Genomic DNA, 25,359 nt, shown 5'->3' on the forward strand with positions numbered 1-25,359 from the left:
ACTCTGGACCATCAGCCCGTATACGCCATCTATCAACCTCTTTTGTTAATACAGACAGCAATGTTTCTTTATTCCACAGAAATTAATATTGTGATGAGTGGTTTCGCCACAGTAAAATTAGTCTCATTACTTATTGAACAGCCCTCGTACTATAGTAAGCTACATCACATCTAAAACTTTTTTTCTATGATGACCCCACACATGAAAGGTCACAAGACCTATAACATTACAGTATTAATGTGGGCAAGTCATTAAGGAGAAAATGTAGCCTGTTGATATGTTTCTTAAAGAGTGGGAGTTTGTGCGCAGTGGGAAAAACAGTACAAGGAATACTGTTCCAAAGAATAAAGTGGATGGAATGAGGGAAGCTGATGAGAAGCTGGTGTGGTGTGTTCAGAGCTGGACAGTGTATGGGTCTTTGCCGGCAGCTGCTCTAGTTCTCAGATAAAAGAAAGTAGAGGAATGGTAGCAGCCAATTCAAAGAAGCAATGTCCATGAAAGTACCTACAGAAAAGGCACAGCATGGAAACAGAGTGCCCATGATTGTTCCTGAAGGGAGTCTGTGAGGGAATGGTCATCCATTAAGCAGATTGTCCTGTTCTGAATATCATCAAGACATCTTAGAGAGGTTTTCAGTGCCCCACCCCCCAGATGTGGGAACAGTACTCCAAAGTTGGCTGGATCTGAGACTTATAAAGTGTTGCGAGGAAAAGAAGTAATGTTTAGAATGGAAAAGAACACCAAGCTTTTTAGAGGTTAAGAAGGCTATGTAAGTAATATGTTTGTGCCAGAATAAACTGGATGTGACAGTCAACTCAAGAAGAGAAAGTTGATCATGAAACGAAACTAGAACATAATCAAAAGTGAGAGGGATTGAGACAGGATATTTCTTGTGGGTAATAAGTCAAGCTTGAGTGTTTGGTGTTGAAATTTACTAAGTTGTCTTCACCCTATTTAAGGATGTAGAGGAGATGAGTCACGGGCTATGGAAGATCTTGAGGCATCTAACATTACAGATACTGCAGAGTTTATTGAATGAAGAGCACTGACATTGGCAAAAGCTGTGAATAGGATTCAAAGTCAGAGAAAGAAGGTCATTGATGTAAAGGAGGAAGAGTGTGGATTAGAACACAGAACTCTGAGACATTCCAGCATTAATGAGGAAATCTGATTAGAAGAAACCATCCACCATGACACAATGAACAACCAGTGAAGAAGCTGGCAATCCAATCAGAGAGTGTAAGAGGGAGGCCACAAGATGGCAGTTTATTCAGGAGGCCTCAGTGCCAAACATGATAAAATGCTTTTGAAATATTGAGAGCGAAAACATGAGTTTCTCCAAATCTTTCCATGGTCTGTGTCCAAAGGTGGGTAGATTAGCTAGGATATTGGCTACAGAACAGGAATCCATACTGGTGATCACTAATTAACTGTTGAGTCTCCAGGTAATGAAGAAATTGTCTGTTGATAACCTTCTCCATCACTTGAACGTACTAAGGTGAGAGCAATGGGTCAATAGTTGGATGGCTGACTTTTGTCTTCTTTTCTGGGTACAGGCTGGATAGGCTCATTTCCAATCTGTTGAGCAGATGCCAGTAGAATAAGATAGTTTATATAGGCAATACAGGATGGTGTCAATTCTGGAGCACAACTGGAGGAATACTATCTCGACAAGGAGTCTTATTAGTATCAAGATTAATGAGTGTTTTTCTGATGTCCTTTTGGCAAAAGTTCAGAGCAGGCATGCAGAGGGTAGTTTGCAGTAGTATGGGAGGTGATTTGCTTTGGTCTTCCAGGCAGAAGCTGCAGGAAATACTAATGCCAAGAGGTCTGCCTTTTCCTTGTGTGAGATTACCATAGTGATATCAGGATGTAAGAGAGATGGCAACAGGGAATGCACAAGTTATGCTCAACTATCTTAGCAGGGACCAGAAGGCAAGTTTATTGCATTTCATTCTTATGAAGTCTGCTTTGGCATCGTTGATAACTTTTTTTTTTTTTTTTTTAACACATTTCTGGTTGTTGTGTAAACTGAATGAAAAGCTGGAGTTTTTAATTTATGGAACGAATGTCAATGAACATAAACTGCATTTTTATAATGGACTGCAGAGGCACACATTTTTTTTGAGAAGCAGGGTGTGAATACAGGTTGGGGATTTGAGATAGAAGGAAACGAAGGCTCTCATTCCAGTTAGGATCATTTCAGTTATTAGTTCAGTGCAGATTGCTGCTTTCACTCTCCTGAATTAGCAGAATGCAGATTAATAGATGTTAATTAGCAGATTAGCATAATGAGTGTAGGCTGAGAAATTATTATCAGAGACTTCAGCTGTGGAGACATAGATTGGACAGAGGAACAGGAGGAAATCATGGCCTCCACATTCTGTATTCTGTACTATTGGCCTCCATTTTGCACCAGATAGGCTTCAAATATGCTATCTCCCATGGAACTAAAATCCTCTTTAACTTCTAATTTTGTTGAATGAAGTTCTTCACCTATCATCAGCAATACTCCAACTTCTGTTCTATTCCCTCTATCCTCCCTGAAAATACAATAAATACCCTTTACATTCTATCTCTGTAAATATAAAGGGTATTATATTCAATCAGGTCTCATTAATGTCTATAATTTTTGGTCAAGCCGAACTGACTAATGTCAGACACCGGTCTCATTTATTTCTGATACTTCTGGCATTTATGTACATGCATTTCAACATCCCATTGGACCTTGTTTCTTTTCTTTTCTTTTCTTTTTTTTTTGCGTGTGAGGTACAGATGAGTGTTGAGAAAAAAGAACCCTACTGACATTCTTCTTAAAGAACTGTAGGTTGAAATTGTTGGGAAACACATTATGAGGATGTCTGTTCCAGAGAACAGAGGTACTGAATAAATAAGGAAGAGGAGAAGCAGGTTCAATGAGTTTGCAGTTGCACTGTAAAGGAATGTCGGGCAACAGTTGCTCATTTTTAACAGCAAGTGGAGGAATGATGTCTGCCAATTTGCTTGAGTAGTGACCAAGAAAGTACCTGTAGAAGAGACATAGAGCCAAAACATTGTGTCTGTGAGATAGAGGTTGAAGTGAGCCTGTGAGGGAAGGTCATCTATGAGCAAAATTGCTCTCCTCTGGACAGTATTAAGTATTTTTAAGGAGGTTGTAGGTGCATAGATGACAAAGGCAAATCACCTATGCAGGGGGGGTTTAGAGGAGAAAGGTGATGCTAGGAAGTTGGCTTTTTCTTTAGGTGCTGTAACAGTTGTGGCATCTAGATGGGAGAGATGCGAGAGCACAGGTGAGCAGAAGTTGCATCCGATGGCTTCTGTGAGGGATCAGAAGGCATGGCTACCTGGACAAGAGATGTGTTTTCTGCTAGTGGATTTTTTATGAAGTTGGATTTGGAATTGTTGATAGTTGATTTATATTTATTGCATGCTTCTGCACAGGATGAGTTATGAAGATTGGGTTATTGATGCAAGCTACTTGCAGTAAGCTGAGATTTCTCCTTCGATTGCTTTCATACATCTTCTGTTGAACCAGGAATTGGAAAGCGGATGGGAATTTTGGATGGAATGAGGAATGAAAGTGCAGGTGCATGGGTCAGAAGAGCAGAAGCAATGGTCATGGCATGGGAAAGAAGAGTAGTAGTACCAATATGACATCCGAATGCTTTATAATATTGTATTGTGGAAGTTTTATTGTTCAGTCAGACGATTTTTATATTTAGAAAGAAAAACATTCTAGGAGATATCAAATTTTTGACTAGATAGTGTAGACCATCCACATTATGCAATATTCACCAGGGAGATATAAAATTCTGTCTATTCTTGCTATGAGAGGTTTTTAAATAGTTCCTCTTAATTCAATGTGGTCTTATAGTCAATTGCAGGGATGACTGGAGAGCAATCCCGGGCAGAGAAGGCCAACTCAAAGCAGTTAACTCAGATAAGGCTGATCACCATGGTATCAGTCATCTTTGTACGTTAGTTTCAATTGATCTTTTGGATGTTCATCTACAGATTGATGAAAAAAAAAAACTGATAGCCTTTTCTCTATCTCTCATATTATCTATCTGTCATTTCTTTCTCCTAATACTAACAGCTGCTCTTGCAATCATATACTAACTACTCTAGGCCTATTATGAGCAGCCCTTTACTTTTTTCACATCAATAAAGGTCAAAACTAGTCTGGGTGTGACCCTTATGATAATGCATAGCATGTGTCTGTAAGGATATGTGCTTTGCATTACAGGATACTAAGGTAAGTGATGTGAAGTCATTAGCCTCTGTATACGAGTTGCCCAGTTGTGAAGTCTTACAGTGGCGCCATTGTATAGTTCAGAAGGCCTCAGAGGGATGAATTCCAGATGATTGGAGAAGAGCTCTCATAATACCCATATATAAAAAAGGAAAATAAAACTGAATGCGAGAATTAAGAGATATTTCCCTACTAAGTGTTCCTGGTAAGATTTATGCAAGTATACTTGAGAAACAATTGAGAAGGATTGTTGAAGGGAAGCTGGATTCAGGCAAAATAGAGGCAGTCAGGATCAGATTTTCACTTTACAACAAACAGTTGGAAAATCATGGGAATATAACAAAGATCTGTATTTAAGTTTTGTAGATCTGGAAAAGGCATATGAAAAGGTGCCAAGAGAAAAGCTCTTCAAAACGCTACAGTTGTATGGTGTCAATGGGGTATTATAGAACAATTTTTAGTGAAGATGGTAAATTAAATATGGAAATAGACAACAAAATCAACAAAGCTGGTATGGTAGGAAGTCAATTGAATAAATTCATATGGAATAAGAGAGAAATTAGTCAGAACACTAAATTAGCTGTATACATGACAGTGTTCAAAACAATTTTAACCTATGGATCTGAGCACTGGGTTAGAAGAAAACACTTGTCCAAAGACTAAAGACCGCAGATATGAGAGTCCTGAGAAAGATTAGGGGCGTGAACAGATGGCATCAATGAAAATGTCATATTAAAAATGAGATATTAGGAAAGAACTTGACATGTTAGCATCCAGGAATGTGTTAGCAGAGTTAATCTCAGATGGTATGGTCACTTAAATAGAATGGGAGAGGAAAGATTAGTAAAATAAGTGTTCTCAGGTTGGCAGAAAACAGACCCAGAGGAAGACCAACATATAAGTGGATTGATACGGTAAAAAGTTCCTTAGAAGATAGAAATATAAAATCTGATAATGTTGGAGTATTGACAGGTAACAGAGTGATTTGGAGGAAAATTGTAGATATGAAGTAAATAATGATATAAATTTTTCATATAGTACTATCATATCCTGTACACCGTTTGAGGGTACATGTCAGGAATTTGATGATTGTGATGATATATATATACACACAGGCAACCCTTGTATAACACGGTACTCATACAATGCGGTTTCAACATAACACAGTCTACAAATTGTAATAATCCTTTATCTTTTCATATATTTTTCAACACGCAACTTAAAAATCAAATTTTATCTTCATTAAACTTGCATCTGCTCATATCATGCATGTAGTCATAAGTAGCAAATTTATATTAAAGGAAATACCCTTTAGCATGCATGTACATCAATTGTTTACCGTATAAAGTATTTATTGTTGAAACTTGTGTTCGTTTTCTGCCAGGAAAGCGCATTAAAAATCATAAGTGTGTTAATCTCGAACTGAGCACTTTATTTTTTGGTGAGTTACATACAATATGTAATGCTTATTTTTTATGTAAAAGAAATTATTTTTTATAGTAATCGCCATTTAGAGCGCTTTTGCGATATACGCGTTTGTTAATAAGGATAAATCCACCCACTGTAAACTGCCAAGGTAACAATTAAACAAGACTGAAGATACATTCAGTTTCGATCAGCATATGAGACTCAACCTTCGCGAACTTCTTCATAATTGCTCCAATCTCTTCAATAGTGAATTAATTGATGGGGAAACAGATTTAAATGAGGAGAAACTGGTACAATTAATATATGATGTCGAACCAAATGGTGGAGAAAGTTCTGCCGAAGATTCTGATTGCAATGAATCCATTAAAGAATTCAGTTTAAAGAAATTAGCAGAAGGATTGAACTTGGCAAGAAAGTTATTTTATGGATAATGATCTCTCAATGGAGCGCTCCGGAAAATTCACGAGACAATTCGATATTTGTTTAGCTCTGTATTATGAACTTAATAAAAAACTGCAGCATAGTGGTAAGCAAGGTCTTATTGATAACTAAACCAGCCGAAGTATGCAATGAGAATTATACTAATGATGTCCAAGAGATTTCAAGTGATGACGACGTCTGGCCACTCGTAAATAAAGAACATCTACGAAATCTTAGTTTTGAAGAGAGTGATGATGATTAAAATATACACTTTATTTTATTTTGCCTAAAACATTTATGTATTATGTATAATGAAGTTTACGTGCAATTTATAATTTTTTATAATTTTATACTATGTATTTATTTCATAGTTTATATGTTTTCTTAATTTACATGAATTACCTGAATTAAATAAAAATATATTTTTGTTGGATATGTCATTGTTTATATAATCTTAAAAAAAAAAAAAAAAACGATTTCGGACCCTAACCCTACTTTTTCTATGAGAGTCCTATTTGGCGCTTGTGGCTTGCGATACGAAAGCTGATTTGATAAGTGAGTACATCCAATGAGTGGAGGTAGTGGGAGATATAAAAATTAATTACCTGACCTGGGAGCACTCTCTTGTTCCTGATTTTTGCTTTAGATGTGTTGTCCCAGGTGAACTGCTGATGTTCGTATCTCGGAGCTCTCGGCACTAGTCATCTTGTTCTATGACTTAGAATTGGTACTACAGAATCTGTACTTCAACAGAGAAAATTAAATCCGAGCAGGCGATGTCCGAGGAGAATTCTGAGATTTACTTCAGGATTACATGGCATACAGCCAAATAAACATGAAGTCCACTGTGAGGAAAGTCTATGCTGATAGCGAGGAAGGCCCCGTGCAAGGAAATCTGCAAATGCTATGCTGGTCAGAGAGCAGTAACAGACAAGGAGCTGAAGAGGCAATTTAGGGACACTCGATTTGCTTCCGAGGGATCGCAATAGAAGTTGATGTTATCCAGAACCTAGATGTGTTGTAAGTCGCCTGAATGCGGTAAGAGAAATTTGATTCAATTTTGTCTCTGCCTTAACTGGGGATTGAATAAAGTTAAATGAATAGGCGCTTAGTTAATGGAAAGCCAAGGCATTACTTTGTTTTAAGCGAACATATCTAGAACCAGAAGTCATTACCTGTGATTGTATTATCTGGATTAATAGTTTAGTCTACGAGAGGAATGTTCTTAATCTAATAAGACTGTAATATTTGTACTAAGATATGTGTGATTGACAAGGAAAGTATTTGCTAAGAAAGTGCCTTGAAGAGCATTGTGCCCATATAGGTGCATTAGTGTAACATGTTATTCCACTGGGATATATGAATGAATTATTAATCAGTTGATAATGAATTACTATGTGTTAAGTATAAGACTTGTTTATGAATGCACTTTTGATTAACTTAGAGATATCATAAGGATTAATGTGTATTAGTATTTTATTATTATTATTTTATTAGTATTTTCATTGTAATAATATCTAATTGAATGCAGTATTGGTGTTAAATTGATGTTTCTTAATTAGATAAGTAGAACCCTAAAGTTACTTTGAGTGAATTGCCTTATTACTAGAATTTGATATATCTTGTAGTGTGTATTCTAAAGTAAAATAAATGTCCTTTGTTTTATGCATAATCACGTGCTTGCCTGAATTCAATTCACTGTACCATTCATAAAATTATTCGGATCTTAGCGGGAACCCAAAGTGAAAGGAAAGACCGAGTAACCTCGGCCACTTCTGTATAAAGGAAAATTATTGAGATATTTAAGGAATCCTTAACTTAAAGAAACTAAAGTATTATTGTACTTATTGATTAATTTTTCCATGAGGATATTTTTCATAGCATCTAGACATAGAGTGGCAAAGGATAATATAACTTTTCTCTATGTTATAGAGAAAAGTTATATACAAATTAATAAGATGTATTTTTCTACTAACTTCTGCTAAGGTGCAATTCCACTGGGATAAGTATTGACTGCTACTTATTTTAAGACTAGCTACAAGGATTGAGGTATAAGAGTAATTGAGGATCAATAAGACTCCCCAAGTATCAGATTTTGTTTATGTATATAAATATTGGAGTTACCACCATATACAAGAGAGAAAGGGGGGGGGGGGTCACAACACCTTATCTACAGTTAACTGAACCAGCAAATCAATTATCTGTTATCTAAATCTATTACTTATTATCTAATACTTGAAACATCATTGTAATGAAAGCAATGTATGAGGACTCAAAGAGTAAAGATCAGCGCAGTAGAGATAGAGTAATACAGACCACACTTTGTGATTATGGCAAGCTTCGCTCATTTCTTTTTATTGCAATTCTAAAATACTTAAGAATAACAGCAAAACAGAGATGCATTGGGATAAACTATATGCAAAGAATTTAGTTATCATTTCAAAATCAAAATGAGATCAACAAAGATGATTTAGAAGGACAAGGACCCTTAGAAGAACTGGAAAGGGCAGAGAATTTAGGAAAATAAAGACATTATAGAGAGTTCGTATCTGAAATGAGGATATATATATATATATATATATAGAATGAAAATAGGAACATATAGATGGACTCTTAGAAGAACTGGAAAGGACAGAAAATTTAGGAAAATAAAGGGATTACAGAGAGCTCATATCTGAAATGAGGGTGTGTGTGTGCTTGATCAAGTGCAAGAAAGAACATAAAAACAAAAGAAAGTCATCATAGATGGGATGGATATGTGCAGAAAAGACATATACAGTAGTATCTCGGTAATCCGAACTAATAAAAACCGTGCTCGTTCGGATCAGTGAATTTTTGCCCAAGAGACAACAATAACTGGCATTTAAGACAAAAATTATCAGATTCTAATGGTACATCATTTTAATTCTGTAAATAAATGAAGTAACTCATAGAAGAAAAGAAAAGAAAAGCTCATGTACTGTAATGTAAAACTTAAAAAGTAATATAAGTTTATTTTAGTAAAAAAATTAGTTTGTATGTACCTGTATTGTTGAGGATTTTGATTTAATAAAATTGCATAGTTCAGTACATAACTTAATTTGCGTAAAAAATATCACTTTCTTGTACACAACACACAAAACAAAGTTTCACAAAATAACACACAAAAGTTTTTTTTTATTTCTCTGTAAAAAAAGTCACTGATTTTCTTTCGCTTCTTGGAAACTGAACTTTTTTCGAATGCTTCTTCTTGGAGCTGCATTAGCAATAAAACTTCGTGGAATGGCGTATCATTCTGATTAGCCCATTCTACACACATATTAAAACTGTCAACTGCTTCTTCATGTTTTACTTTTTTTTCTTTGAATTCTTTATCGTCATCATCGTCTGCAAATTCATTCTGTGTCGTCATATTTATAATTTAAGCATCTGATTTGATTTCGAATTCACTTTCGGTTCTACTTGTAATCCATTCCGTAACATCTGTTTGTGAAATTTCAAACATTTGGATTTATATTTTTAACCAAATTATGCACGTTTTGAATTTCTGCTTTTTGTGTATCACCGTAGTTATCGTCGTAAATTCTAGAAGGCCACAGTTTTCTCCATGATACTCGAATTGCTTCAGGTTTGAGGATTCCCAAGCAACATCAATTGAGAATGCTACATCCTTCAAATTTATATTTTTTATTGATGTGATAACGTCATAATTTTGGGAAATTACATTTAAAAGCAGGTCTTTACGATCTTTTAATTTAATGGATTGCATTATGTTCTAATTCATTGGTTGCAACAATAGAGTACAGTTTGGAGGCTAAATAATAGTACACAAAATAATAATATAATAAATATAATAAAAATAATAAATAAAACTTTTTTTTTCTTTCAAACCAGAGTTCGGATTACTGGAGGGTTCGGACTAAAGAGGTTCAGATTAGTGAGATACCACTGTATATCTACCCCATCTAAGATGTTTTTTTTTTTTTTTTTTTGCATATTTGAGTTCAAAATGGTCAAGAAAAAGATAGTGGAGTCTCTTAAAGAAGATATGAAGAAAATGAAAGTTATATAAAAGGATAGAATAGATAAAGTTAAATGGCGGAAGGTAGTTCCAAGTAGCAGATCCCAGAATAGAGGATTAGACTTCTAGAAAAACAAAAAACTCATTTTTTTTGTATTTAATACAACTATAACTGAAAATTGCCACTCCGTCCAGCAAAGTACAAATACTCACATATTTCTCCTCTTTCATCCTAACATCCAATTATTCCAATCTACTGTCTACTCCTTGTTGAGTTTATAACTAAAGTTGCATAAAAAATGTTTAAATAAATTCTTACCACTGCTGTCCTAATATTTCACCAAAATAATATGCCTTAGCTACATAAATCATAGCAGATCTTTCTCCTGCAGCAGCAGCTTGTTGCATATAGTTCATTCCCTTTTCTGTATTGATATGATGTTCCTGGAAGATGGAAAAGAGAAAATGCTTAAATAAATACTATTTCATAAAATATGAACTAATTTTTTTTTTCAGTATATCAAGTCATAATTTTGCTCATCATAATATGCTGAAGTAGCAATATCTGATATGTTGTGGAAAGAAAACTACCTTTGTATTCCATATGGACTACATAATTACCAAGCACTGGCTGAATAGTATATTTTTCCACAGTTTAATATCTCCCTAATAGTTTCATCAAATGAATGATGGACACATATGTATTATACACACAACAGTTAATAAAACAATAACCAATAGAAGTATAGAAGCAACTAGTTTATTCAGAGACACTACTAGCTTTAATTTAATTGCATAGGACTACATCAGGTGTAAAAGAGGGAACTAAGAGACAAACAAAGAGTAAAAAATTAGAATGGTGACACTTGATATGATAATAATTTAAATTATGTGTGAGCATTTACATTATGGAAAATTATGGAGACAACTACCGTGTTAGAGCAAAACTTTAATTTAATATAAACCAAAATGAACACTCGATGTTTCGACCTTCGTATCAAGGTCATCATCTGGAGCATACACATATATACAGAGAAACAAGCTGCATTATAATCTACATAGTTTGCTAAAGTTACTAACCAACCATTACAACAATTATTGGCCTGACCTCTGGTGAAAAAAAAAAAAAAAAAACACATTACTACATCAAAGCTAGAGTCCTATTACTATTATTATCTATTAGGTTACAAAATTAAATTGGGCTGGAGAGCAACATGTTTATATATATATATATATATATATATATATATAAAATATATAAATAAATAATAATAATAAAAAAAAAACCTGTGATTATACATATAAATTTTAACCAATTGGTATGGAATAGTTTCCAATAAAAGCTGAAAATTGCTTCAAGTCCTAAAAGTATGCTAGATACTAAGTAGGCTGAATATGTGCCATCCAAATTCATGGAATTTTTATGCCACCATTACTGTTGAGATAGGGTGGTAAATTTTTTTTCATACCAGGTTTTTGTATGATGTAAAGAGCAGGTACTTTTCCAATCAATTTGGTGTAGGGTGTTGAGAGCGTGATCTGAGAGGTCTGCTTCACCAAAACTGTTATATTTAATGTGTTTTTTTTTTTTTTAACGTATAGGGATTGTACATCCAGTTTCACCAATATAAGGTAAGTTACAGGTGCAGTAGATGCAATAAACTCCAGGATGTACTAATGAGAGGAGAGGACCCTTAGAGGAGTTGAATATGTTTTTTAATTTCATAGGTGGTTGTTTAAAAGTGGCATTAAGATTATAATGGTGTAGGATTCTATTGATTTTTTTCTGATAACCCTTTAATGTATGGGATGGCTATGGTTTTACTGTAATCTATATTCTTTTTTGATGAAGTTTTATGAAGAACTTTATTAATAGTATTTTTGTTACAACCATTATTTATAAATGTGTTGCTAATAATCTTTAATTCTGTTAAAGGGAGATGGTAAATCCTGTTTTATTTTATAGCCGGGTGCAAAACTCGGATCGAAATCCATCGAATCCATAGAGTTTCATGCTGAAAAAATTATCGGCGAGCCCAAGTGTAAGCGATCACTTGAGTAGTACAACACCAGGGCAACTCCAAGCAAAGGTGGAGCAAGCTCCGTCAAACAAGCTCCTAAGAGATATATATATATATATATATACATCTCTTAGGAGCTGTGTTTTACATTATGAGAGAATATTAAGGTTAGTGACGGAGCTTGCTCCACCTTTGCTTGGAGTTGCCCTAGTGTTGTACTACCCAAGTGATCACTTACACTTGGGCTCGCCAATAGTTTCTTTCGGCATGAAACTCTATGGATTCGATCCAAGTTTCATACCTGGCTATAAAATAAAATGGGATTTACCATCTCCCTTTAACTTAACTTATGTCGCCGGTAAAATAGCCTTTTGTCTTATTATAATCTTTAATTCTCGTTTAAGAGCGTGTTGATTACAGCAAATTTTTATGGCTCTGTTTTTAAGGGTGTTAATGACTCCAAATTTTTGTGATGGGTGGTGATATAGTTAGCATGTATATATTGGCCAGTATGTGTTGGTTTGCAGTAAACCGTGAAGGATAGACTGCCTGAGGGAAGATGTGTGAACAGTGTATTCAGGAATGGGAGCAAGTTCTGATTTTCAATTTCAATAGTAAATTGTATGCGTTCATGTTGTTTGTTCAGGTGGCTGAGGAATGTGTTTAAAGTTTGTTGACTGTGTGGCCAGATAACGAAAACATTGTCAACATATCTAAGCCACACTAGGTTTTAGAGTAAAAGAATCAAGAGCACTTTGCTCAAAAGCTTCCATATAAAAGTTAGCAATTGGGGGGGGGGGGGAGAAGGGAGGATAGTGGTGAGCCCATGGCTGTACCTTCTTTTTGTAGGTAAAATTTATTTTGCCACATAAAATAATCAGAACATAGTACGTGGACAAAGAGGGCCATAATGTCAGGCAGAAATTTGTTCTGTAGGAGAAGAATTGTGTCACTGGTTGGGACATTTGTGAAAAGGGCAGAAACGTCAAAACAGACTAATAAATCATCTTTGTCGAGTGTTATGTTTTAAATTTTGTTTATAAAGTGTCGTGTGTTCTTTATATAGGAGGGGGAATGACCTACCAACTCCTTGAGTGTTGACTAATTTCTTGGCTAGGTGATAATTAGGGAGGTCTATTCCTTCAACTATCGGCTGAAGCAGAACATTTTTTTGTGTACTTTAGGAACACCATATATTCTGGGAGAACGGGCATAATTGGGTATAAGTTTTTTAACAGTGTCTGACAGCCAAGAAGTGATGAACTTAAGTAATTTCTCAGTTTTTTTTTTCATTCTGTTAGTTGGATTATATTGTAAACTATAATCCAACTAACAGAATATCTAGCACACTTTTAGGACTTGAGCAATTTTCAGCTTTTATTAGAAACTATTCCATACCAATTGGTTAAAATTTATACGTATAATCACAGTTTTTACATATATATATAAAACATGTTGCTCTCCAGCCCAATTTAATTTTGTAACCTAATAGATACTACTAATAATAATAGGACTCTATCTTTGATGTAGTAAAGGTTTTTATTTTATTTATTTTTTTTTTCACCAGAGGTCAAGCAAATAATTGTTGTACTGGTTGTTCAGTAACTTTAGCAAACCATGTAGATTGTAGTGCAACTTGTTTCTCTGTATATATGTGTATGCTCCAGATGATGACCTTGATATGAAGGTCGAAACGTTGAGTGTTAATTTTGATTTATATTAAACTAAAGTTTTGCTCTAACACAGTAGTCGTCTCCATAATTTTCCATAATGTATTCTGATCACCGTGTAAGCATGAAAGAAAGGATGTGTCATTTGTTTGTTGTTGTGCAGGCTGGCATGCTCTTGTTTGTGTATTTGGCTGGCCATAGCTAAGAAACATTCAGATAAATTAATGCTAGGATTTACATTCAAGTGCATAGATCTAATAACATTTCCAAAGATTCCTAGATTTTTCTTTCTGTTTTGTCACAGTACTTGTGTAAGATTTCAGATTCTTTTCACAAAACTTGGTGTCTCACTCTGACAAGGCATCTCAACTGAATGTAAATCCTAGCATTAATTTATCTGAATGATTTCTAACTATGGTCAGCCAAACATACAAACAAGAGCATGCCAGGATGCAGAGCACACTTGATTATGGCAAAAATTTGAACTTTTTGTTTTACTACAATTGTAGAGATGCTGAAAGAAAATAACAAAACAGAGATGCACTGGGATAAACTGTATGAAAGAATTTAATTATCATTTCAAAATCAACACGAGATCAACAAATATTTATTTAGTGGAAAGAAAATTTAACATAGAGAAGGACTGAAAATAAATGTAGGTAAATCTGTGGGAATGGTGAGCAGTATGAAGGCAAAGTTATAGAGGCTAATGATAAAGATAATTAGTAAATTATCTTTATCATTAGCCTGTAATAATGTACAGATTAGCCCTGTTTCTGGGAAACTGACTAAAATCCTTAAAGAATTAAAATTAGAACACTATTAATCCTTTTATCAGGACAAGATCACTAATTCAATCCACTAAACCCAGACACAGTCTCCCTGAAATATCCAGGAGTTTATCAACTGTGGTGCAAGGAAACTATACTGTGGACAGACTGGGAAATCTATCAAACAATGCATCGAAAAATATGCTGAAATTATGCCCATTTTTTGTGGTCCATAATTATGAAAAGAGGCATGTTGATAACTGTTGTTAGAGATTTTTTAATTGACCAGATTCTTTAGTTATATTTAAATCCAAAAATGGAAGCAAACCATATATTAGGAAGTTGTTTTTGAGGTAGTCAAGAAAATGTGGTTTCTGTGGCTCCATATTAAGAAAATATCATTGACTTATCACTTCTATATTTTAGATTTGAGATGGCATTTTTCCATGGCCTTTTTTTTAAATGTTCCCATATAAAGATCTACTAATACAGGAGAAAATAAGATTCTCGTGGCTAGTCCTGAGTTTTGTTTATATACAACATTGCACTTAAAGTACCCAGATGAGACAGAGTGTTTGAGAAGTACCATTCTTTTCTTGGAGATTTGTCCTGTAGTAATATGAGAAGGTCATCAATTGGGATGTTTTTTAAATAAATGAACTATAACAAAGCTCACTAAAATGTGATGGGAGAGCAATGCACCGTTAAGCAGATGTTGTGGCCTTACAGGACTTGAACAGATTGCATGATTGGACAGGTAAGTGAAACTACCAGTTCAATGTCGCAAAGTGTAAGGTTTGAAATTCGTTAGCAAACAATGAAATACAAAGTATACACCTGCTGGGGAAACTTAAAGAAAGTAGAGGGAGATGAGAGATCTGGAAGTGATGGTCGACAAGGACCTGAAATTCAGGGGCCACATTTGCACAAGTTTTAAAGACTCACTTAGGATAATGGCGATGATGTGGAGGACTCTGGTGTGCAGAAATAAAGAGGTTATGATGCCATTGTATAAAGCCTTGATCAGGCCTCATATGGATTATTGTGCACAGATTTAGTCATCAGGTTTTCATGTTGAGGAGAAAGGTATGTTAGAAAGGTATCCAGAGAAGATTCACAAAGGTGATTAATGGTCTTTGGAATGTGGATTATGAGGACAGATTGAGAAAAAGTAAATTGCAAACCTTGTAAATAGAAAGGGGGAGGGATATGATTGAGACATATAAGCTAGTCAGGGGGTTGTTATCAGGTTGACATGGAAGAGATTTTTTATAGAATGGGAGAGGGGGTAGAATAAGAGGCCATTGCTGGAAACTGTATAAGGATTACATGAGCAGAGGAGGGAGGAGAAGGAGATTCTTTGCATCGAGAGTGGTTGGTGAGTGGAATGCTTTGCCTGAGTGTCTTGTGAATGTAGAAACATTGAATTAGTTTAAGGCATGGTTGGATGAGCATTGTGTGTGATAGTGTGTACCTCCATGATGTTTCTGACTCTATGGAGGTCAGATGTTAATAATAATAATAATAAATTTAAGTTTGATTCTCTGTTTCTTGAAACTTGGCAACATTGTCCAAATCTTAACTGCCCTGACTGCATGCCAGTCTCAAAATTTTGGGACAAGTAAAAGCAATCTTCACTAGTTGTTCACACACATATTTGTAATAATTAATACGTTACGTAACTTTATATCTGAATTACTAAACCCATCTGTTGTCTTTTCCCTTTGAACTTTAATAGTGCATTCTCCTGTTAACTCAACTGGGTCCAAGACATGAGCAAGTAAATACATGCTACATGGTCCATGTGTTGGGATTGATGTTTTTAGCTGATCTTCTCTCGCTGATGATGTCTTTGCAACATAGGACAAAATATATTGCAGTTTAATAAATTCTATTTTTCTATTCATCTGTCAACTGTTATAAAAATATAAGTAAGAAATTATTATCAATAACATTAATTAACAGATACTGATTAATCAAAACTTCCAATTAATCTTTTTCAGAGACAAATGATACTCACTGGTAACAAAACATTTGAAATAATATCATGTGGAAGATTCAGATAAATTCGAGCCATGTTTAACAGAGCCTCCAAGTTACCACAGTTGGCAGCATGTTCAAGATGAAAGAGGGCTGCATCTTCATCATAATCATCACATCCGTCACAAGTAAAACGACCCATTTCATGATATTTAGTGAAATCCAGGTGAATCTTAAAAAGAAAAGAAATACAATGAAATTTAATTTTATTGATAGAATTTTAATTTGCTTTAATTATAATATTAGAAAAAAAAAATTTAAGTATTTAAGCTTTGTCGATTTGGAAAAGGCATATGACAAGGTGCCAAGAGAGAAGCTATTCAATACACTACAGTTATATGGTGTCAAATTGGCATTATATCAAGCAATACTTATTCTTTATTTGAGTTTTAAGTCAGCAGTTAGAATTGAAGGAAGTACAGGAAGATGGTTTAATAAATTTAGTTTAATTCTTTATCCAAGTGTGAGCAAACAAAGTTTGCACCTGAAAGTATCTTCAGGACTGGGGTAAGGTGGTACAACACCAGGGCAACTCGTTGCAAAGGTGGAGCAAGATACCAACACTCCTGTCTCAGTATCTCCTATAATGCAAAACACATCTCCTTGCGGATATGTCTAATGCTATGCATTAAGGGAAGGGCCACTACCCAGACTAGTTTCGACCTTTATTGAGGTCTCTTCAGTGGGAGCCAAGCCCAAGTCTGGGTAGTGGCCCTTCCTTTAATGCATAACATTAGACATATCCGCAAGGAGATGTGTTTTGCATTATAGGAGATACTGAGACAGGAGTGTTGGTAGCTTGCTCCACCTTTGCAACGAGTTGCCCTGGTGTTGTACCACCTTACCCCAGTCCTGAAGATACTTTCAGGCACAAACTTTGTTTGCTCACACTTGGATAAAGGATTTAACTAAATTTATTATACTCTAACCAAGTGAAAAATAAACTTTCAACAGGAAGATGGTTTAATGTTGAATCTGGTGTGAGACAAGGATGTACATTATCCCCTCTGTTATTCATTATCTATATAGATCACATTATGAAGGAAAGTGGTATTAAACACGATATCAAAATTGGAGATGTTAATGTCAGCTCTTTGCTTTATGCGGACGATGTTATACTTCTAAATAAATACAAGTCTGCAAGATTCTCTGACTAAATTGAATAGCTGTTGTAATAGATATGGTATGAAGGTCAGCAATAAAAACACAAAGACAATGAAAATAGGCAGAATCATTGAAAATGTCAACTGTTTTGTGAATGGAGAACCTGTGGAACAAGTGAAACATTTCAGCTATTTAGGTACGATTTTTACTGAAGATGGTAAATTAAATACAGAAATAGACAACAGAATCAGCAAAGCTGGTATGGTGGGAAGTCAATTGAAAAAATTCATATGGAATAAGAGAGAAATTAGTTGGAACACTAAATTAGCTGTATACAAGACAGTGTTGAAACCAGTTTTAACTTATGGATCTGAGACTAGGATCAGAAGTAAAACACTTGACCAAAGACTAGAGATGGCGGATACGAGAGTCCTGAGAAAGATTATAGGCATGAACAGATGGCATCAATGGCAATATCATATTAAAAACGAGGATACTAGGAAAGAACTTGACATTGTCAGCATCCAGGAATGCATTAGCAGAGCTAATCTTAGGTGGCATGGTCACTTAAACAGAATGGGAGAGGAAAGATTAGCAAAACAAGTGTTCTATGCCAGGTTGATAGGAAAACGACCCAGAGGAAGACCAAGATATAGGTTGATTGATATGGTACAAAGTGCCTCAGACGATAGAAATATAAGATCTGATAATGTTGGAGTCTTGACAAGTAACAGACTGATTTGGAGGGAAATTGTAGATAGGAAGTTAGTAATGATGTCATTTTTTTCATGTAGTACTATCATATCCTGTACACCCCTTGAGGGTACATGGCAGGAATTTGATGATGATGATGAAAAAAAAAAAAAAATTGCAATTTTTTTTTTTTTTTTAAACAAATTCACAGTCATTTCTCAGAAAGGAAGGCTGAAGCTCTTCATTTATAAGGAATGATTTCTGTCCAAGAAATCATTATTCTAACTCACATATATTACTACAATGAAAAACAACTGAATATGTGAAATGACCAGCATATCTGTAACAGTTACAACATACATGTGACTACTTTATTAGGATATCGCTCTTGTTTATAAGATCTATTTCATCTTGTTCTAAAAATTCTGTATATCTACTTCTTCGTAAGACAGGTCTAGTGCATAAATTTGGGCAATCTTAATGTAAAGGTTCTTTTCATTTCTTTTATAATATCCATCAGATTTCATTAAATCTGATGGATAGGATTCTTGAAGGGGTAGGTCTTAAATCAGTGATAATAAATTAAGATTCAGCAGCTTAAAATATAAAAACATCTGTGTGGCATAATACTTGAGCAGGGATAACCCCAAAACAGTGGGAAATGAAGGACATAGGCAAGACTTGGAAAACACACCTGTCTACTCATCCATGATGCATGACAATTTTTAGTTCATGAGAGAGAGGGAAAAAAAAACAGAAGTCAATTTTTATGAAATGAATCTATAGCATGGATAATGTCATAAATCATTTTTATTACATTGCAAATGCTTGTTTTGTTGATATCACTTATTTATTATTAATAATAATCACTTATTATATCATATATCATTTTATTATATAGTAAAACCTGTGGAGTATTCATAACTAAGCATATACACATAAACCACAGTAATTAAATTGTTTTTAATAAGTAAATATTTCGTCCTAAGTATCTTAGGACATCAGTACAGTTATTTCAAACAATACTAGGAATAACATACAGTTAGGGTGAATGCTTACAATGGAATCCTACTATGCGTGCAGTAGGGTGTTACAGAATTAAATTAAAATAAATATATCTGATAAAAATAAATTCAATTAGATTAAAATAAAATAACATACATAAATTTATTTTACACAATTAAGGATGACAATTTCCCAGACTTTAGGGATAGTAAGAATGTCATTACGGTTTAAGTTGGGTTGTTGACGTAGGACTTCAGCACTTTTTTTATATACACGCTTATGTTTATATAAAGAACATAGAGTGTTTATATAAATGCTCCATGTTCTTGAAGGAACATAGAATGTCGTAAATGCCAGGTAGCATCAAAGGTAAGAGTTTGTCTTTAAGTAAATATTTAAAAACCTACAAACCAATCAACCAGATCTATAATTTGTTACCTTCTCCTAAAGACAAACTCTCTGACCTTTGATGCTACCTGGTGTTTACGAAGTTCCATGTTCCTGTAAGATGTCTTAATATGTCTCTTATTAAGACAGGAAGATCTATTAACAAACATATCTCTGAACATCAAGACCATATCCGTCTTATCAAACCACACAAATCTGGCCTCGCACAACATGGAGTTGAAAACCCAAACCATAGGATCAAACGGAAAAACACCAAACTTCTACACAGATCCTTATATAAACATGAGCATTTATATAAAGAAAGTGCTGAAATCCTACATCACAGATCCAACTTAAACTGTAATGACGTTCTTTAAAAAAGTTTGCAAATTGACCACATATTATATTGATTATGCAGTTATGATATATTAGTTGATTGTGGTATTCTCTAAGGCTGACACATGACTAGTGAAATATTTTGAATGGGGAGGCAGAACAAAATGTTTCAAGTCCTGTAATAAGGAAATAATAAAGATATGATTAGGGGATTATTTCCCATATAAAACAATGGTTAAGCATACAGAATTCAATTATGGAAACTCTATATGAGGAAAAGTATTAACATGCTAGAAAAGAGTGTAGAGGATAGTGATTTGATTGATATCTGACATGAGTAGCTACTCTTATGAAGAGAGAGAGAGAGAGAGATTACGATATATCAGGATGCAAAACTTAGAGACAAAATGAATTAGGGGAATGAAACTGACATTTATTAAGCTGTTCACAAACTGAATAAGTTAAAGCTCCAAACAATTACTTGAACATGAATTAATTATTAAATTTACGGCTATTTTGCCTTTCTGTTTAGGAGAGCGCCTGTTTAAATATCATTGGTTTTTTACTCATGGATTCTTAGGGCATTGTAGATGTATATTTACTAATAAATATATGTAGCATAAAGGAAGAGAAATTTACACATACCTTTTTCTGGGTGTTGTGGCTTTTTTTCTTTCTGCGATGTGCAAACTACTGTGTGTGTGTGTGTGTGTGTGTGTGGGAGGGATTTTGGCAATGTGGGAGAATTAAAATAGAAATGGAAAATGGAAAAAACCTGGGTTTTTTGAATAATATATATATATATATATATAGATATATATTATAATATTAGGGATGGGCAGAGCGTTTTTTTTTATATTTATATAGTGTGAGAAAGGGTGAAGGGGGTTGAAAACAGCAACTGATTTTTAGAGGGGGTGGGGGTGGGAAAGAGGGTTGATGGGGTGCGGTCCGTTTCGACCATGCTTGGTTATCGTCTGAACACATGGAGGAAGTGGATGCTATGTCAGGTTGGTTAGGTGCTTCTGCTTTTGAAGTGTTTGTGTTATCGCTTATCGGTCGGGGTTGTGACCTCAATTTTATGTTGTGGAGCTTCCAAACCTCGGAGATTATGTAGGGCCTGTGGACATTGATAGAGTTCGCATCACATTTTATGGCTATTGTTTCCAATATTCTAAGCATTGTTTCATTGTCTTGTCTGTCTACTATGATGTCCTTGTCGATCTGCGGGGTATATTTTTGTTCAAGGGCGTGAACAGCTATTTCCATTTTTCCTGTGCTTTGTATTCAATTTTTCTTTTTGATGTTGCATTTTTTAGTGTTTAAATGTTTTGGAATAGGGATGTTACAATCGCAGAAGTGTTCTTGTAGTCTTGCCCATAAAGACCTGATGGTGGAACCTGCGTAGGTGATATCACAGTCTTTTTGGCAGGGAAATTTATAGACTACGTTGTGGTGTTCAAATATTTCTTTTTGTGTGTGAGATTTAGTGGGTTTTAGGAGATTTGCCAATTTTTGGTTTGTGGTGAATACCAGTTTGTAGTCAGTATGTTTGAAGATGTATTTATAGGCTTTGTATGTGTTTTGGGTGTATGGTAGTTTGATATTTAGATATAAATATAAATATATATTATTCCAAAAACCTGGTTTTTTTCCCATATTTTAATTCTCCCACATTGCCAAAACCCCTCCCACACACACACACACACACAGCAGTTTGCACATTGCAGAAAGAAGAAAAGCCACAACACCCAGAAAAAAGTATGTGTAAATTTCTCTTCCTTTATGCTACATATATTTATTAGTAAATATACATCTACAATGCCCTAAGAATCCATGAGTAAAAAGTCAATGACATTTAAACATGGGTACTCCTAAACAGGCAAAATAGCCATAAATATAGTTTGTAAAGAGGAGTAACATAGGAGGTTTCTCAGAAATAATATCCACGAATTAATTAATTTAATAAAATATAAAACAAAATTAATTTTCTCTTATATTTGTGAAGTGATGACATTTTAACATTTCTGTAAACATATATTAATATGGATATGGGCCATTAAATTATTAAATATATATGAGCATACTTTTAAACTATATGATTCTTTAATCAAGCATTAATAATGATAAGATAATTCAAGATTACATGATTTTGTAGGAATTTTTTTTTTTTTCAACTTTCGCAAGTTAAATATAATTTTCAATACTGATCATGCTTATTGATTCACAAACTAAGCCCATGAGCCAACCAGGGGCTCAGTTTCTGAATATGTGAACATGATATCTGCTTCCTGAAACTCTGGCTCCTCACTGAAGAAAGAGAAAATGTCAGGTATAGTGTAAGATTTAGAAAATCTTTTTTTTTTAAGAAATCAAAATGACTCCTGTTATATATATATTTTATCCCACATATGAGAGGTACAAGAACTTATAGTACATCACAGTGCCATGTATAAGGGGCAGATGAGAGTTGAGAAAGAAGAAACTATTGACATTCTCCTTAAAGAGCTGTAGATTGAAATTGTTGGAAAACACATCATGAGAAGGGCTGTTCCAGAGGACAGAGGTAGATGGAATAAATGAGGAAGAGGAGAAGCACATTCAATGACTTTGTAGTTGTACTGTAAAGGGATTTTAGACATTAGTTGCCTTGTTTTAACAGGCCTAAAAGAAAGTGGAGGAATGATGTTTGCCAATTCAGTGGAGAACTGACCATCAGATATCTGTAGAAGAGACACAGAGCTGAAACATTGCATCTATGAGATAAGGTTGAATGAGCCTGTAAAGGAAGGATCATCTATGAGCTGAATTGCTCTCCTCTGGATGGTATCAAGAATTTTAAGAAGGTTTTAGGTACACCATCCTAAATGTGTGCAAAGTATTCTAAGGATGGGCAGACTTGGGATTTGTATAGGGTTATTAGCTGGGTGGGTGTAAAATAATGTTTTGAGCAGAAAATAATGCCTACTATTTTAGATGCTGAGGAAGCTTGATGTGTGTTTGTGCTAAGAGAGAGTGGAGGTAAATATCAGCCAAAGGAGAGAGAGTTCATCCTGTCTGGTGATGTGTGTATTATTGAGGATGAAGGAAGATGAGCTGAGATTCCTTTTGAAAGAGAAGTCAGGAAGTTTTCACATCCTCCTATTCTACTGGTATTTTCCCATGGTACATTGAACCTATTCTTAGGAAGAGAGACAAATATTTTACACTCAAATTATAGTTTATCTGCTCTCACTTCAAATTTTTATAAAACTGTAAGAATAATTGTTTTTGCATAAAAACTCTGGAAAATTTTGATAAAAAAAGTTTCTTTCTCAAGTCCACCCAAAAAATTGCTATCTGGTGGAAATATGCTGCTGACACTCTGAAAGACACTAATCCTTCTACTGACATCAAGATGTTTACACAGTTCTTGTGGTCTACCTTGCATAGATCAGATAAATAGAAGTAAATAAGAAAGAAGGAACATCTCAGTGACGTAGCTCATTTAAAAGAAGAAAAATCTGGTTTTACACACCTTCTACACAAATTATGCCACTGATTGGGATACAGCCACTATATCCATCTAAAGCAGTGATGCACAAACTTGTTAAGGCCGAGGGCCGCATAGTTCCACTGTTACTTATGGGAGGGCCACCAAAAAAAAAACTTGAAAGTTATCTACCATATATTGTTTATTTTATTTATACCTATCATAATTGTTACAAAAAAGATAATAAAAAGTGAATTTAATTTGATGCATGACATTGCATTGATTTGATAATTGTTTTGATATTTGGTTCGAGTTTTGTAGTAGCCAACCGCAAAACTGATTCTAAATTTTCATCAGTCAAGCGGTTCCTATTTTTCGATTTGTTAATATTCATGACTGAAAAAGTTTGTTCACAAATATATGTTGAGCCAAAGAGGTTTGCACATTTTAATGCATTATCTAGCAACTATTTATGATTGTTTTTATCGACACAATGATAGAAGTTTAATAAATTGCCTTCGTTAAATGTATTTCGCAGGCTCTCATCGTTTTGAATGTCGATGAGTTCAAGCTGTGCTGATTTGGTGCATTTTTGGGCAAAATGGCAAAAGGATTGCTAAATAAATCTAGCAATGGTGTCACTTTTTAAAATCGGAAAACTGATCCTTGAAGGCTGATATCAAGTTATCAATCTTTTCAACATACACAGTTTTGAAGTTGACATTGAACTTTTCAGAACCGTTCTTATAATTAGGAAAATGGATGTAATTCCCTGACTTCAGTTGGATTTGAAATAGATTTAACTTGCACTGAAAAGACAAAATGTGGCCGTAAAGTTGAGTAACCAATTGATCTCTGCCCTGAAGTCACGTATTTAACGTATTTAAATTATTAGTAATGTCAACCAGAAAGGCTAAGTCACATAACCAATCCGGATTTTTATGTCAGGGACGTTTTTGTTTTTTTCAGTCATGAAGATTTCAATTTCATCAATTAAATTTAGGAACCACTCCAATGTTTGTCCATGACTTAGCCACCTCACTTCCATGTAAAAAATTAAGTCACCATATTCACTTTCAATGTCTTCAAGAAACTTTTTAAATTGTTGGTGATTAAGGCCACAGAATTTTATAAAATTAATCATTGAAACCACAACTTTGAAGACATGTTCAAATCCAAGTTTCTTATGGCACAAGCTCTCCTGGTGGATTATACAGTGGAATTGTATCAATTCATCATTGTGCCGTCCCAAATGCTGTTTCAATAATGTTACCAATCCAGAATTAGCTCCTATCATGGAAGGAGCTCCGTCAGTCATGATACCTGATAATTTTGTCATATCTAAATCAATTTTGGAACACTGTTCCAAAAGCCCAGTGAACATGTCATTACCTTTCATTTGATCTGAAAATGAACTCATTCCAATCAACTCCTCACTTACCTCAAACTCTTGCGTTATTCCACGTGCAAATATTAACAACTGGGCTGTGGGAAGTAATTTGATTCATCAATAGCTAATGAAAAATAGGCAAATTTCTTTGAATAAGATGTTAATTGGTCCTTTACATTTTCCGACATTGCAGTAATTTTTCTTTGCACAGTCATCCTGTTTAATTGAATTTTCTCAACATTTTTGGCTGATTCAAGACAATTTTTTTAGCAGCTATCTCAAGGCAAAATCTCTGTCTGTAAATGGTCGGCACCATTTGCTATAAGGCGAGAGATTTCACAACTTATTTCTGTTGGATTTCCGAATCTTTA

At 34.5% G+C, this 25,359-nt stretch overlaps 1 protein-coding gene across 1 annotated transcript in view; it reads right to left on the minus strand.

Annotated features, from left to right (window-relative positions):
* The window catches only part of LOC150107972 (eukaryotic elongation factor 2 kinase-like), a 314,298-nt gene that overhangs the window by 33,093 nt on the left and 255,846 nt on the right, over positions 1-25,359 (minus strand). Inside the window, exons 10-11 of the mRNA XM_090415490.1 lie at positions 16,582-16,773; positions 10,420-10,544 (exon numbers count right to left, since the gene is read on the minus strand). Of these exons, the coding sequence (XP_090271616.1) occupies positions 10,420-10,544; positions 16,582-16,773 (317 nt within the window). The remainder of the gene's footprint in view (positions 1-10,419; positions 10,545-16,581; positions 16,774-25,359) is intronic.

Source organism: Typopeltis vanoorti, chromosome 3 (genome assembly GCF_054136105.1).
Source record: "Typopeltis vanoorti isolate ZY-2024b chromosome 3, IOZ_Tvanoo_1.0, whole genome shotgun sequence".
In the NCBI taxonomy this organism is placed as follows: domain Eukaryota; kingdom Metazoa; phylum Arthropoda; class Arachnida; order Uropygi; family Thelyphonidae; genus Typopeltis; species Typopeltis vanoorti.